This window comes from Hemiscyllium ocellatum, chromosome 1 (assembly GCF_020745735.1).
Source record: "Hemiscyllium ocellatum isolate sHemOce1 chromosome 1, sHemOce1.pat.X.cur, whole genome shotgun sequence".
NCBI classification, from domain to species: domain Eukaryota; kingdom Metazoa; phylum Chordata; class Chondrichthyes; order Orectolobiformes; family Hemiscylliidae; genus Hemiscyllium; species Hemiscyllium ocellatum.
In genome coordinates this window covers 47,815,308-47,829,055 of record NC_083401.1, presented here as the reverse complement: position 1 = coordinate 47,829,055, position 13,748 = coordinate 47,815,308, and the positions used below count along the sequence as shown (strand labels likewise).

Below are 13,748 nucleotides of genomic sequence, written 5' to 3'. Positions count from 1 at the left end.
TGCTGAACAAAGAGACCTTGGAATTCCTTGAAAGTAGAGTTGCAGGTCGATAAGATAGTGAAGAAGACGTTTGGTATGCTTGTCTTTATTGGTCAGTGCATTGAGTACAGGAGTTGGGAGGTCATGTTGCGGCTACACAGGACATTGGTTCGGCCACTTTTGAAGTATTGCATGCAATTATGGTCTCTCTCCTGTAGGAAGGCTTTTGTAAAATTTGACAGGGTTCAGAACTATTTTCCCTGGACGATCGGAAGCTGACTTTCTAGAGGGTAAATAGGCAAGTTCTTTTGCTAGAGGTAAGAGACTCGAAACCTAACGGGCACAGATTTAAGGTGAGGGAGGAAAGGTATAAAAGGGACCTAAGGGGAAACGTTTTCACACAAAGTTGTGCGTGTACAGAATGAGCTGCCAGATGAAGTGATGGATGCTGCTATGATTACAACATTTATAAGGTACCTGGATGGGTATATGAATATGAAGGGTTTAGAGGGATATGGGCCAAATGCTGGCAAATGGGGCTAGATTTATACAGGAAATCTGGTTGGCATGGACGAGTTGGACCAAAGGGTCTGTTTCCATGCTTTATATCTCTGATTCTATAACTCTACGTTCTGTTTTAATCACTTCACATAGGGACTTGTGGCGCAGTGGTACTGTCTTTTACATCTGAGCCAGACCTTCTGGGCTCAAATCCTTCCTGCTCGAGAGGCGTGTCTTAATATATCCAGCAGGTTGCTTGAACCCTCATGAAGGGCTTACACCCAAAATGTCGATTCTCCTGCTCCTCAGATGCTGCCTGATCTCCTGTGCTTTTCCAGCATCACACTCTCAATGCATGAATTTCAGTCTCTCAAAAGTATTATCCATGTAATAGTCGTCTCCATATATTTAATCTTAACAAATAGTCTAAAAATTTGACTTTACTCTAGTATATATGGTAAATTGATCTTTCACATCTATGGGCGGCACGGTGGCACAGTTATGGGCGGCACGGTGGCACAGTGATGGGCGGCACGGTGGCACAGTGGTTAGCACTGCTGCCTCACAGCGCCTGAGACCCGGGTTCAATTCCCGACTCAGGCGACTGACTGTGTGGAGTTTGCACGTTCTCCCCGTGTCAGCGTGGGTTTCCTCCGGGTGCTCCGGTTTCCTCCCACAGTCCAAAGATGTGCAGGTCAGGTGAATTGGCCATGCTAAATTGCCCATAGTGTTAGGTAAGGGGTAAATGTAGGGGTATGGGTGGGTTTCGCTTCGGCGGGTCGGTGTGGACTTGTTGGGCCGAAGGGCCTGTTTCCACACTGTAAGTCTAATCTAAGTCTAATCTAATCTAATCTAGCAGAAATGCAAGTTGATCGCTACTGAAATATATAAGATCCTAAGTGGACTGTGTAAGGTAGATACCAAGAAGCTGTTTCCTTTCATGGGGGTGACTAAAGCTACAAGGTATAGTTTGAGAATAAGAGATCCCAATCAGTTAAATACAGTAAAAATAACAATACAAGAAAGAAACTTAACATGTTCTCTAAGTTCACTGAAGGAAAATTACCATGTTTACTATAGAGTGAAATTAAGCTGCTTGAAAGATGCCTTTCTTATGTAAAATTGCAACAAGTATTATTTATTTTGCTTTTCTTTGCCCATCCTCAACAAAGTAGCTGTGTTTCTATCCAGTTAATCTTATTTATTCACTGGATGTGGATGTTGCTAGCTAAGCCAATATTTCTTGTCCATTCCTGATTGCCCTTGAGAAAGTGATAATAAGTTCCCTTGTTGAATCATTGTGTATGGCATCCATGGTACCATTAGGCATAGAGTTCCAGCAAGATATCCCATTAACAGTGAAAAGAATGAAATAGTTCCAAGACAGGATGGTTGTGGCTTTAAAGGGATCTTGCAGATGGTACTGTTCATTGTGCATCTGTTGCATGCATTCTTTTAGGTGCTAGAGGTCATGAGTTTGGAGGATACCATAGAAGAAACCTTGGTGATTTGTTGCAGCGCAACTTATGCATGATACACACTACCAGTGTACTTTGGTATTGGTGAGAGTGAATGTTGATGGTGTACAATAGGGTGACAGTCAAGTGAGTTGCTTTGTCCTGGATGGTGGCAAACTTCTTGAATATTGTTGGATCTGCACTCATTCAGGCATGTGGAGAGTGTTCTGTCACACTCCTGACTTATGCCTTATAGCTGATGGACGTGGTTCAAAGAGTAAGGGAATGAGTTACTTACCACACAATTCCCAGCATCTGACCTATGTTTGCAGCCACATATTTACTTGGCCAGTCCAGTCCCATTTTGAGTCAGTGATAAACTCCCAGGAAGTTCATAGGAGATGGAGTAATCATGAAGCTACTGAATGTGAAGCTGAAATTGTGAAGGTTAGGTCATGCCTCACAAACCTTATTGAGTTCTTTGAGAAGGTGACCAAACGGGGAATGAGGGTAAAGTGGTTGATGTGGTGTATATGAGTTTCAGTAAAGTGTTTGATAAGGCTCCCCATGGTAGGCTCATGCAGAAAATATGGAGGCGTAGGATTGAGGGTGACTTAGCAGTTTGGATCAGAAATTGGCTAGCTGAAAGAAGGCAGATGATGGTGGTTGATGGGAAATGTCCATCCTGGAGTTCAGTTACTAGTGGTATACTGCAAGGCCACTGCTGTTTGTCATTTTTATAAATGACCTGGATGAGAGAGTAGAAGGATGTGTTAGTAAATTTGCAGAAGGCACTAAAGTCAGTAGAGTTGTGGTCCATGCAGAAGGATGTTGCAGGTTACAGAGGGACATACATAAACTGCAGAGCTAGGCTGAAAGGTGACAAATAGAGTTTAATGTGGAAAAGTGAGAGGTGAATCACTTTGGAAGGATCAACAGGAATATCGAGAAATGGGCTAATGGTAAGGTTCTTGGTAGTGTGGATCAGCAGAGGGATCTCTGTGTCCATGTGCACCGGTCCCTGAAAGTTGTTACTCAGGTTGATAAGGTTGTTAAGAAGGTGTATGGTGTGTTAGGTTTTATTGGTAGAGGGTTGAGTTTAGGAGCCATGAGGTCATGTTGCAGCTGTAAAAAGAAAAACTGGTGTGGCCGCACTTGGAGTATTGCATACAGTTCTGGTTGGCATATTATAGGAAGGACATGGGAGGGTGCAGAAGAAATTTACCAGGATGTTGCCTGGTATGTTCAGGCTTCTGTACCTTCTCCCTGATGGTGGAGGTTGTAGAAAAGCATTGTCAGGGTGGGATGGATCATTGAGAATGCTGGCTGCCTTTCCTTGATAGCGGGTCTGGTAGATGGATTCTACAAATGGGAGGTTGGCCTTTGTGATTGTCTGGGCCAAATTCACGACACTCTGTAGGAAAGTTTGGATTACCTGGAAGTTTCTGCTTTTTGGTCTCGATCCTAACTATTCAAAATCTTCCAATAGACCCTGCTTTCCACTTGTCAGTGTCGTAAGTGCCTACATGGATGATGACAACTACTTCCCACCTCTCCTTCAAGTTTTTCTCAAGCTCTCGGGAGATGTCCTTAACTCTGGCACCAAGCAGGCAGTGCTGCCTTTGTGACACTCAATCACTGCTGCAGAAAACAGTTTGCTTGCCCCTAATGACCCCATCCAGAACCATTTCTATGTTCCAGTTTCCTCCCCACCTGCATCTCTGACCTTGTGATTGCTGAATATGGTTCAATCTAGGACACCAGCCTGAGGAGCTCCTGCGGTTATATCCCTTACTTAAAATGATTGACCTCCAACAACCACAAAATATCTATCTTTCTACAGGGGAAAACTCCAACCAGCAGGGTTTTCCCGATTCCCTTTAACTCCAGTTTTGCCAGTGCTCCTTTGATGCCAGTTGAAGGCTTGATGTAAAAGGCTGTCACTCTCAGCCGTTAATGTTTAGATTGAAGCTACTTGGGAGCTAGTGGGTCTGGCAGAACTTTATCTGACCATCGGAGAGCAGTTTAATGTAGTGGCACTTACTTAACATAGCATTGTCAATTATATCATCTATCATTTTTACTGAAGCTGAAGAGTATACTGACAAGGTGGTAATTGGCCTGGTTGGATTTGTCCTTTTTTCATGTATCAAACACTACCTGGATAATTTTTTTTCCACAATGTCTGGTGGTTGCCAGTGTTATTCTGGATCAGCGGTGCTGGAAGAGCACAGCAGTTCAGGCAGCATCCAAAGTGCAGCGAAATCGACGTTTCGGGCAAAAGCCCTTTTACCCAAAACGTCAATTTCGCTGCACTTTGGATGCTGCCTGAACTGCTGTGCTCTTCCAGCACCGCTGATCCAGAATCTGGTTTCCAGCATCTGCAGTCATTGTTTTTACCTCGATGCCAGTGTTATGACTGTGTTCTAGAACAGCTTGACGAGCGGCGCAAGCCTCCAGTACTAATGCCCGAATGCTGTTGCGGCTCTGTCTTTGCAGTGTCCAGTACCTTCAACCATTTCTCTATCATATCATGATTTGTATTGGTTGAAGGCTGGCAATTTTAGGATTGGGGATATATACAAATTAGCTGGAGGTTTCCTTGCCTATGTTTGATACAAAGTTGGCACTGAATTCCATCTGTGTTCTGCCATTGTTACCACATTGCCAGTCATTTGGAAAGGAGTAAGGGTGATCCATAGGAATAATTTGTCTTCTGTTCCCTTTTGCTTTCTCTCTTTTTGAACAATTGACTAGTCCTTGCTCAATGTGATTTCGATTGAGCAAGTGAGATCCCAAGTGTCATTTGTGTTGTTTGAGCTGAAGGATGTGAAGAATGAACATTTACTGGTATTAAATTCTAGTCTTGTCAGTGTCATAAGGCAATCTCCTGCAGTTCAGTGTTGATTCTTTTTATTGTGTCCATCAATGTAAGGTAACTCCACCTCAAAGACATGTCTTTTTACACTGATGAATTTTTTTCTTCCTCCCATATCGGCCTTCATTTAAACCCTGAGTGAGATTGTCATTGAATATTCTGTTGGGGATGCTTTTATTGTGTGATCTTTTCGAATGAACAAATCCATTTAATGTGAAAACCTCAAAACTGTGGAAAGAAGATTTTCACTTTCAGTGTGAATTAGATTTGACCCCGGTGGTGCAAAGACCGTGCTCTCAGTGATTGGTCACGTGGGTTGTTGTGCAGCATATAAAATTGGAAATAAATGTCTTGGAGAAATGTGTTTCTAAATAACTTCTTTTGTTTTCTTTCCTTGGTACCTGTTTTCAGTGTGGTGTTGAAAACATTAGGCGAGCAGAGTCACTAAATGGAAACCAGCTGTTTATAAAGGTGATGTAGTTTTATTATGTTTAATTTTGTAGAGCAGTTAACCCCCGTGATTATTTTTGTGGCAGTGTACTGTGCAGATTACAAGTCTGTTGCCAGTTTAACATAGAAAAATGAAGGTCTTTTTAATTCAATAATGGCACATGGTCATTGATGCAAAAAGGTCAATGAAAGATGAAAGTACACTGAAAGGACAAACTAGCAAGTAATATAAAAATAGACACTAAGAGCTTCAAATCTTGAACCAGAGAGCACAACCTCAGAATGAGGAGGAGTGTTTTCTGCGGATAGTGAATCTGTGGAATTTATAACAGCAGAGGGCTTTAGATGCTGTGTCGCTCAATATATTCAAGGTGTGACAGAACTTTAATCGGTAAGAAGATCGAGGGAGTTGAGGATGGAGTGGCTCAATGGCTCAAATGCCTACTTCTAATCCTGCATTCTCTTATTCTCCCTGTTCAGCTTTTTAGTGACAGCTGTTAACTTCATTATGAGTGACTTGCTCATATAATGTCCAATGAGATGACTGAGCTTAGTTAAGTTCAGTGTTCTTTAGTACAGTTTTTGACACTCCTACCAAAAAAAAGGCTGCTTTTTAGAAGTACTTAATTGTTTGTTTGTACAGTGTTCTGAGATATGAGGTTGTGGAAATGTAAACTAAATTCAAGCAGTTCCTTCCTTTAAATCAGATTACATGAAATATTTCCTGTTTCATTAGTTGATGAATATTGGTCATAGACTGAGGTAATGAAATAGGTTAAAACTTCTTGTGATTAACTTAGTCAGCAATAAGCAGCATCAGGCCAGAGTATCTTCTGGGTTAATATGGCTGTGTCGCAGTGACATATTTTTGCATAAAGGCTTGAATGCAGTTAGTTTAAAAACAATTTACTGTTTTTCAACTCCCCCAAAGCAGAGATCACAAATTAAAATTTCATAACCTTTTGTGAAATTGAATAGGTTGGATATTTCTGAGGGGAGTACCAGAAAAATTACCATAAAAGCTGCCAGATTGCATGAAAATCCCAATTGATTGGTTAATACCCATCAGTCAGGGAGCCAACACTACTACAGTAAAAGCAGTTCTTGTCTGACCAAGGTGGTCTATTAAACCCCCTTATCGAAATTCAGTAGTAAAAAATAAAACTGTGTGGTTCTATGATTCAGACGTTGTATGAAAACCAAGATTCTGGCAGTAACTTCAGTGGATCCTCATGTCCTCCTCAGTCCTTTGTGTTCTGGTGGACTTGTTAGGATGATTGTCCTACAAACTAAAAGTGTGAGATACTATTGGCTATGTGGAGTTGAACTATGATCATGTGTAGCAGCCCAAAACTGGGTTTATCAGCAATTAAATTGTGTGCTACTAACACCATGTTGTGTTGCATAACCTGTTCATTCACTTAGTTGTAATTGTGATTCTTATTGCTTAACACTGATGATTCTGAGTAAAAGTACTTGTTTATCCTAATAAAGTAACAATTCTTCTTTTCTAGGCCCTAGCAGATTTGGTCGATGCACACTTAAAATCTGCAGAAACTTCTTCCAAACAATTGAGTCTACGTTGTCCGCTCTGCGTTAATCCAATATGTGGAGAAACAAAGGCATTTTTTGCTAAACAAAATCTCTGAAATGACTCTCGTATACTGATATTTTCTGCCCTTCAGAAAATGCTTGATTGAATGGTCATCGTGATGGTTTATTTTCTGCTGTGATGGTTTTTGACATAGCATGTATGTTGAGTGTAAATCGACTTCACTTCTGAAACTACATCTTTTTTAGTGTAACTAAAAACAGACTTTTTGAAGAGAGTATAAATGTTCCAACTTGCACTGTTCTCCAATTATTGTACATGGGTACGAAGTTTAATATCTCAGTTTATAGCATATTTTTCTTACCTAGATCCTTTTTTTTAAAGGAGTGCTGAAGACTAATCGTTTAAAGACTACATTTTTTTTGTTTGCTCCTGCATAGGTTTTGAACATGATTCATATCTAGTAGAGCTTATCTTGTTGTCTTTGCCCTTCGAGGTGAAGCTAGCCATTGCCAGGGATGCTTGGTAGGATTCTTATGGCCACATGACTTTTTGAGTGCATGACTACTAAAGCATGTCTGCATCTGGAATGTTATACTGCAACGGGAACAGCAGACTAAGTTTCAAACAATTAAGGATTTATTCTTGCATTTTGTTTCTGCTTCAAATGCAGGTTGAGCTCTCAGGGGCTGCATAATTTTTTTTTTATTTGGTTGCACCAGGACTCGAATTTGATGCCAGAACTCCTAAGTGAAGCCTCCAGGGTGTCCCTGTAGCAATTCCTTTGACCCCCATGGTAGCACACTCCAGCTCTTTATTGAAATATGATCTTGGTGAGAGTGTGTCAGACATCCTAGACAAGTTGCCAGCGCATCTCAATCTTCACTGTGTCAGTTTTGTGTGAATGCTAGGCATGCTAGTTCAGGTGAGTAACTCAGTTAGACACATCTATTGGAGATTATTGTTTTAAAAGCCTATGTGTTTAGAAACAAAAACTCTTAATCATTTACTTGGTTTGCCCAAGATGACATTATGTTAATTTGAATTTCTGACTTGATCCATTTTAAATGCAGCCCCTTGTGCCATAAGAAATGAAGCAGGAGTAGACTATTCAGCCCTGCTGCTGGATTTTACTCTCATTGAGATCCTAGGTGATCTCTATTTAAACACTTTTAATGCACAACCCCCATATCCCTTGATGTTTTTGATGTGTAATAAACAATTGCTACAGAGTGGATAATGAAAGGATTTTTCTCCTCAGGGAAGAGACGAGAACGAGGAGACAATTTTTTATGAGGGTTCATAGTCATTGGTACACTCCTAACAATTGTAGAGGCAGAGTTAGATTCTCGAATAATGAGAGAGTTGACGATATTTGGCGGGAAGGCAGAAATATGAATTTGTGGCCTCACTTGCATCTCAATGAAGGATAGAGCAGGCCATAACAGATTAATGGCCTACTGCTAATTTGTAAGATTTCGGTGTTGAACATTCTAAATAGCTGAGCCTCTGGAGCAAAAAATTCCAGACATTCATGAACACAGGTGAACAAGTTCCTCATCTTAGTCCTGAGTGGTCTACCCCTTATCATTAAATTCTCTCTTGGATCCATATATTCCAGCCAGTGGAAATATTTTGCATCTACCCTGTTGATTTCTGTACAATTTTGTATATTTGAATGAGATCCGCAACAGGCAGTCTCAAGAGACCAAATGGTCTAATCCTGTTTGTTGTATTTATGCCCATCTCCAGAGAATTAAGAGTCAGTCTATTTAATCTTTTCTCCTACTGGAATCCCTCCAAGGAATTAGTCATTTAAACTTTGTTGTACCACTTCACGAGTGTTTCTGTAGATAAACTCAAAACTCAAAACTCCATACGATGCTCCGACTGTAGTACTAGGAAACTTCAACCATGGAAAATAAGGTATAATAAAATAAAACAAAACTTTAAACCAGTAGAAAAGACTTTTAAACTAATGAAGGGTCAAAAGGTTTATTTTCCTCCTTGGTCCTCTTCAGCAGATTATCCAGACGGTTAGAAAAGTCACTTCAGGGTGTGAGGTGAAGGTGAGATCCAAATTCACTCAAGTGTAAAATTTTAAAATCAGCTGGCTGGGAAGTCATTTGCCATGTTTAAAATGTAGACCAAGCTACTAAGAAACTTCTTGTAAAATCACTGTTCACTTGATAAATAGCTTTTCCAACAGCACATTATTTGAAGATGAGGCGTGTGTTGGTGGAGCTAAATCTTAAGGATCTGAAGCAGTCATCGATCTGTTAATAGAAATTTATCCATTAAAATTATCAGCTACCAGTACAGAAGTTTGATATTCCTACACTTTTTATTGATTTGTGGGGTTTAACACCACTGGCTAGGTCCTCATTTATTGCCCATTACTAATTGCCTGTTGAAAGTAGAGGTGAACTTGAACCACTACAGTCTTTGGGGGTAGGGACTATCACTGTGCCAATCAAACAGCCCTACTTCATCCTGAACTCTTTTAATGTCTATATGTGCAGGTCATCTTTTGGTAATTGATCTACTATTGAGGGTAGCTTTTTCTTGCTACAGGGTGCTGTATGCTTGTTCAGAAATCAGATGAGAAACGTGCAGAAATAAAAATAAAACTGAATGCTTGAGATCTGAAACAAAAACTGAACTTGCTGGCAAAACTCAGCAAATCTGGCAGTGTCTGTGAGAAGAAATCAGAGTTCACACTTGGAGTCAGTGATGTCACCAGACTGACTCTGCTTGTGAATGCTAACTCTGCTTTCTTCCCATAGATGCTGCCAGACCTGAGTTTCATTAGCCAGTTCTGTTTTTGAGAAACATGCTGTATGTATACGAATTGAAATGGCCCGTCAGACATTTTTGGATGCCTTAATTGAACTTACACCTTGGCCTATATCCAGTAAATTTTAGTCTTTTGATATATTTTACTTTTAATACTTATTTTATAACAGTGTCTATTGTGCTGTGAAATGTAAAAAGAGCAAATAAAATTCTGTAGAACATGGTATAAAGGGATAATAAAACTGATATATTCAGCTGAAAGGCAGTTATTGAGAACACAGTATGAATTGGGGTGAATAATTTGACCTACCTCATTAAAGTTTGACTTTGGGGCAACCCAATCAAGAAGGAATCTAATCATTACCAGTTAAAGACTATTGGCACTGTCTCGTGTTCCCACAAGGAATGTGAACAGTTCATCAACTTCACCCACACCTTCCACCCTGACCTCAAATTGACCTTAACCATCTCTGACAACTCTTCTCTTCCCCCCCTCAAAAACCACCTCTCAGTCTCCATCTTTGGTAACCAACTTAGCACTGACATTTATTTCAAACCCAACTTCTGCACTTACCTCGACTACACCTCTCGCCCACCCTTCTGCAAATATGCAATCCCATACTCCCTACTTCAAGGGCTGTAATTTCCCCTCCCTCGCAATTAATAATGCCCTCAACCACATCTCTATTTCCTGCACCTCTGCCTTCAAACTCACGTCGCCCAACCTCCGTAAGGAGAGTCCCCTGGTTCCCACCAACCTCCAAATCCAATACATCATCGTCTGCCATTTTTGTCACTTACAGTCAGATTCCACCACCAAGAAGATATTTCCTTCCCCACCTCTAACTGTTTCCCCAAGGGACCATTCACTCCACGATTCCCTTGTCATTTCCACACACCCGACCAATCTCTCCTCCACACCTGGTACCTTTCCCTGAAACTGCAGGAAGTGCAACCCCTAAACCTTCCACACTCACCTCCAAGACCCTAAATTATCATTGCAAATCCAGCAGAGATTCAGCTGCACTTCTAACCTGGTCTATTGCATCCTTTGTTCCTGATGTGGTCTCCTCTACGTCGGAGAGACTAAGAGCAGACTCAGGGACTGGTTCGTGGAGCATCTGCACTCTGTATGCTCCAATCAACACCACCTTCCACTTGCCAGCCATTTCAACTTTCCCCTCCTACTCCCTTGGCAGCGTGGCCATCTTGGGCTGCCTCCAGTGTTAAAATAAGGGCACATGCAAAATGGAAGAACAACATCTTGTATTCTGCTTCGGGAGCTTACAGCCCAATGGCCTCAACAGAGTTCACCAGCTTCAAAACCTACCCATCCCAACCTCATCCCATGTGCAGCCTTCCTCCTTTTCTTTGACCTGACCTAATCTGTCCATCTTTCTTCTCACCTATCTGTTCCACCCTTGCCACTGACAAATCACAAAAATCCCCTACCTGAATCCACCTATCACCACCCTATCTACTTTGCCCTTATTCCACCTATAACCCTCTCACCTGCTTTCCCCCAGCCTGACCCTCCTCCCTCTGTTTATTTCTGAGTTCCCTTCTCCCTCCCAGCCCTGATGAAGGGTTCTGACCTGAAACATCGACTTGCTTGCTCCTCCGATGCTGTCTGACCTGCTGTGTTCTTCCAGCTCCGCATTTTAAAGAATTTCAGTATTGTTTGCTATTTTGTTTCAAATATACAATAAGCTAGACTGAGGCAATTCATTTTGGAATTGTTTTCTTCACCTATTCATTATGTTTTGCAGTCAGCTTTTGAAGTGAATTTTGTTACGCAAAAGTAATAGACAGGAGTAATTGTCAGCAATATATTACCCTGTCATAGCAGTGTTCTCCTACCAGCTTTATTTAAAAGGCAGTTGAGAAGCCACAGAAGTAGTTAGAATATCAAATTATTTCCGAGTTAACTGTGGAATGGAATACCTTAAATGACTGGATTTGGCACTTAAAGCTACTACTTCCCTGTAATTTTAAAATTCACACAACACCAGGTTATAGTCCAACAGGTTTATTTGGAAGCACTAGCTTTCAGAGCGCTGCTCCTTTGTCAGGCGGTTGAAGGAGTAATGATCCAAAAGCCAGTGCTTCCAAATAAACCCTTTGGACTATAATCTGGTGTTGTGATTTTTAACTTTGTACACCCCAAATCATCTCCAAATCATGACAACCATAATTTTAAACAGTTAAATCGTGGAATCCTACAGCACAGGATGAGGTTTTTGTGGAGATTTCACAACTTCAGTAGGAAAGCAGCCATTGATCACTGCGATCTGGTTTCTAGCTTTTTGCCAATTACACATTCTTGTTGTAACATTAATCCTTGTGATTTATTTTTGCTAACAAATCCAATATAGCTCAGATGAACCAATGTATTTTAAGTTAAAATACACATGAATCTCATCGGCCTACATTATACCTGAAATTCCACAAGCAAATGTTTCCTAATTTTATTCCATTCCATTCCACTTTCTGATTTTTAAAGTGCACCCTATGATTTTAGAAGAAATTGAGTGAAGGAAATTAATCCACATTCTCCAAAGTGCTTGTCAGTATTATTTCCTACATCTCATTTCCCACTAAATTTTGTTTGGGGGCCTCCTTTCAGCAAGAGGTCATGTATTTTCTAATGCATTTTTTCCTAATTGAAGACTTTTAATCATTTTTAGCATTATTTTTTGAAAGAATGATTTTTATTAAAATTTAAAACTTTTTCATCTGAAGAGGGATGATTGTGTTGATTGAATAATTTAGATGCAATTTCTTTCTTCTACTCATAACAGTTCTGCTCATAAAAGTTCTTGAACAGAAACTGAACTGGACTATTTCAAATAACTTACCAAGTGCAATTATGTTGTTTTAAATTACCGATAGGAACACGAAAAACACTGACTTCAATTTAGTGTTTAGGAAAAATAGTGGTTCAGATGTGGAAAAGAAACAACATGAAGCAAATTTAAATTGGATATCAGTATCCCAGTAATAACTGATTCAGAAGTTCCATAATGTCTGGGTCTTAAAAGCAATGGATAGTGCTGTGATATTAAAATAATGTAGTCTGCCTTTGTTTCTGGTTATACATTTATGAATTGGGCAAACTGAATTTTGACTTGAATTCTAGAAAAATGTAATAGTAAACATAAGCAAAACGAGTGAACTGTTTCATATCTTCTGTACGAGTTCATTTGAGTTCAGATAAAGCTATTAATTACAGAGCCTGTTAATATTCTTTGAGAAGAAGAAGGATGTATATTGAAATTTTTGTGTTTCCATACTTCAATTCACTTTTCTCACTGGCATTGCTTCCCTCAAAATCTAGCGCTCTCCACTGTGCTAATTGTGTCTATTCTTTAAAGCACTAAATTCAACAAAGTACAATTTAATATCTACTATAAGTTCATCATGAATTTATAAATGTCTAAAAGTAAATTTAGAATAAAACAGGTTTGATCTTCTTTGCTATCAGTATGTTTTTTTAAAAAAAAAATCGGGAGTATTCTTTGCCATGAATCATTGAACACTAATTTGCATGCTCAAATGACACTAATAAACCAAAATATGTTACAATGGTAAGTAATCTAAAATGCAAACTTAATGTGCTACTTTTCACATAATTATCCATTGCCAGCTAATCAAGTAATTACATATGAAATAGGAGCAGAGGTCGTCTATTCAACCCCTTGAGCCTGCGGTACTATTCAATAAGATTATATCTGTTTATTTTGAATTCCACATTTCCATCTACCCCAGTACCCGTGATATTCTCCTCCTCAGAAGTCTATCTAGCTCTCAAAAATATTCAGTGACACCCTCCTTGAACACCTCAAAGTTCCAATGTTGTATAATCGTCTCTCATGTGAAAGGATAAACCTTAATTTTAAAACTATCATCCCTAGCTCTGGACACATCCACAAGAAGAAACATCCTTTCCAATTTCTGAATGCCATTCTGGATTTTGTACCTATCAGTCAAAGTCGACGCTTATTCCTCAACTCCAGTGATAACAACTCCAGCCTGTTCAGCAACAATCCTATCAAGACTATCCCATTCCATTCCAAATATCAATCTAGTAAACCTTCATCCTGTTATTATTTTTGCCTTGGAAATATTAGTTTGG

The 13,748-nt window shown here is 39.9% G+C and overlaps 1 protein-coding gene across 2 annotated transcripts in view; it reads left to right on the top strand.

Annotated features, from left to right (window-relative positions):
* fech (ferrochelatase) overlaps positions 1–13,086 on the top strand; it is a 62,057-nt gene extending 48,971 nt beyond the window's left edge. For both annotated transcript variants that reach the window (XM_060852088.1, XM_060852000.1), the window contains exons 10-11: positions 5,227–5,286; positions 6,780–13,086. In XM_060852088.1, the coding sequence (XP_060708071.1) occupies positions 5,227–5,286; positions 6,780–6,914 (195 nt within the window). In that variant the 3' untranslated portion in view covers positions 6,915–13,086. The remainder of the gene's footprint in view (positions 1–5,226; positions 5,287–6,779) is intronic.
* The last annotated feature ends 662 nt before the right edge of the window (positions 13,087–13,748 follow it).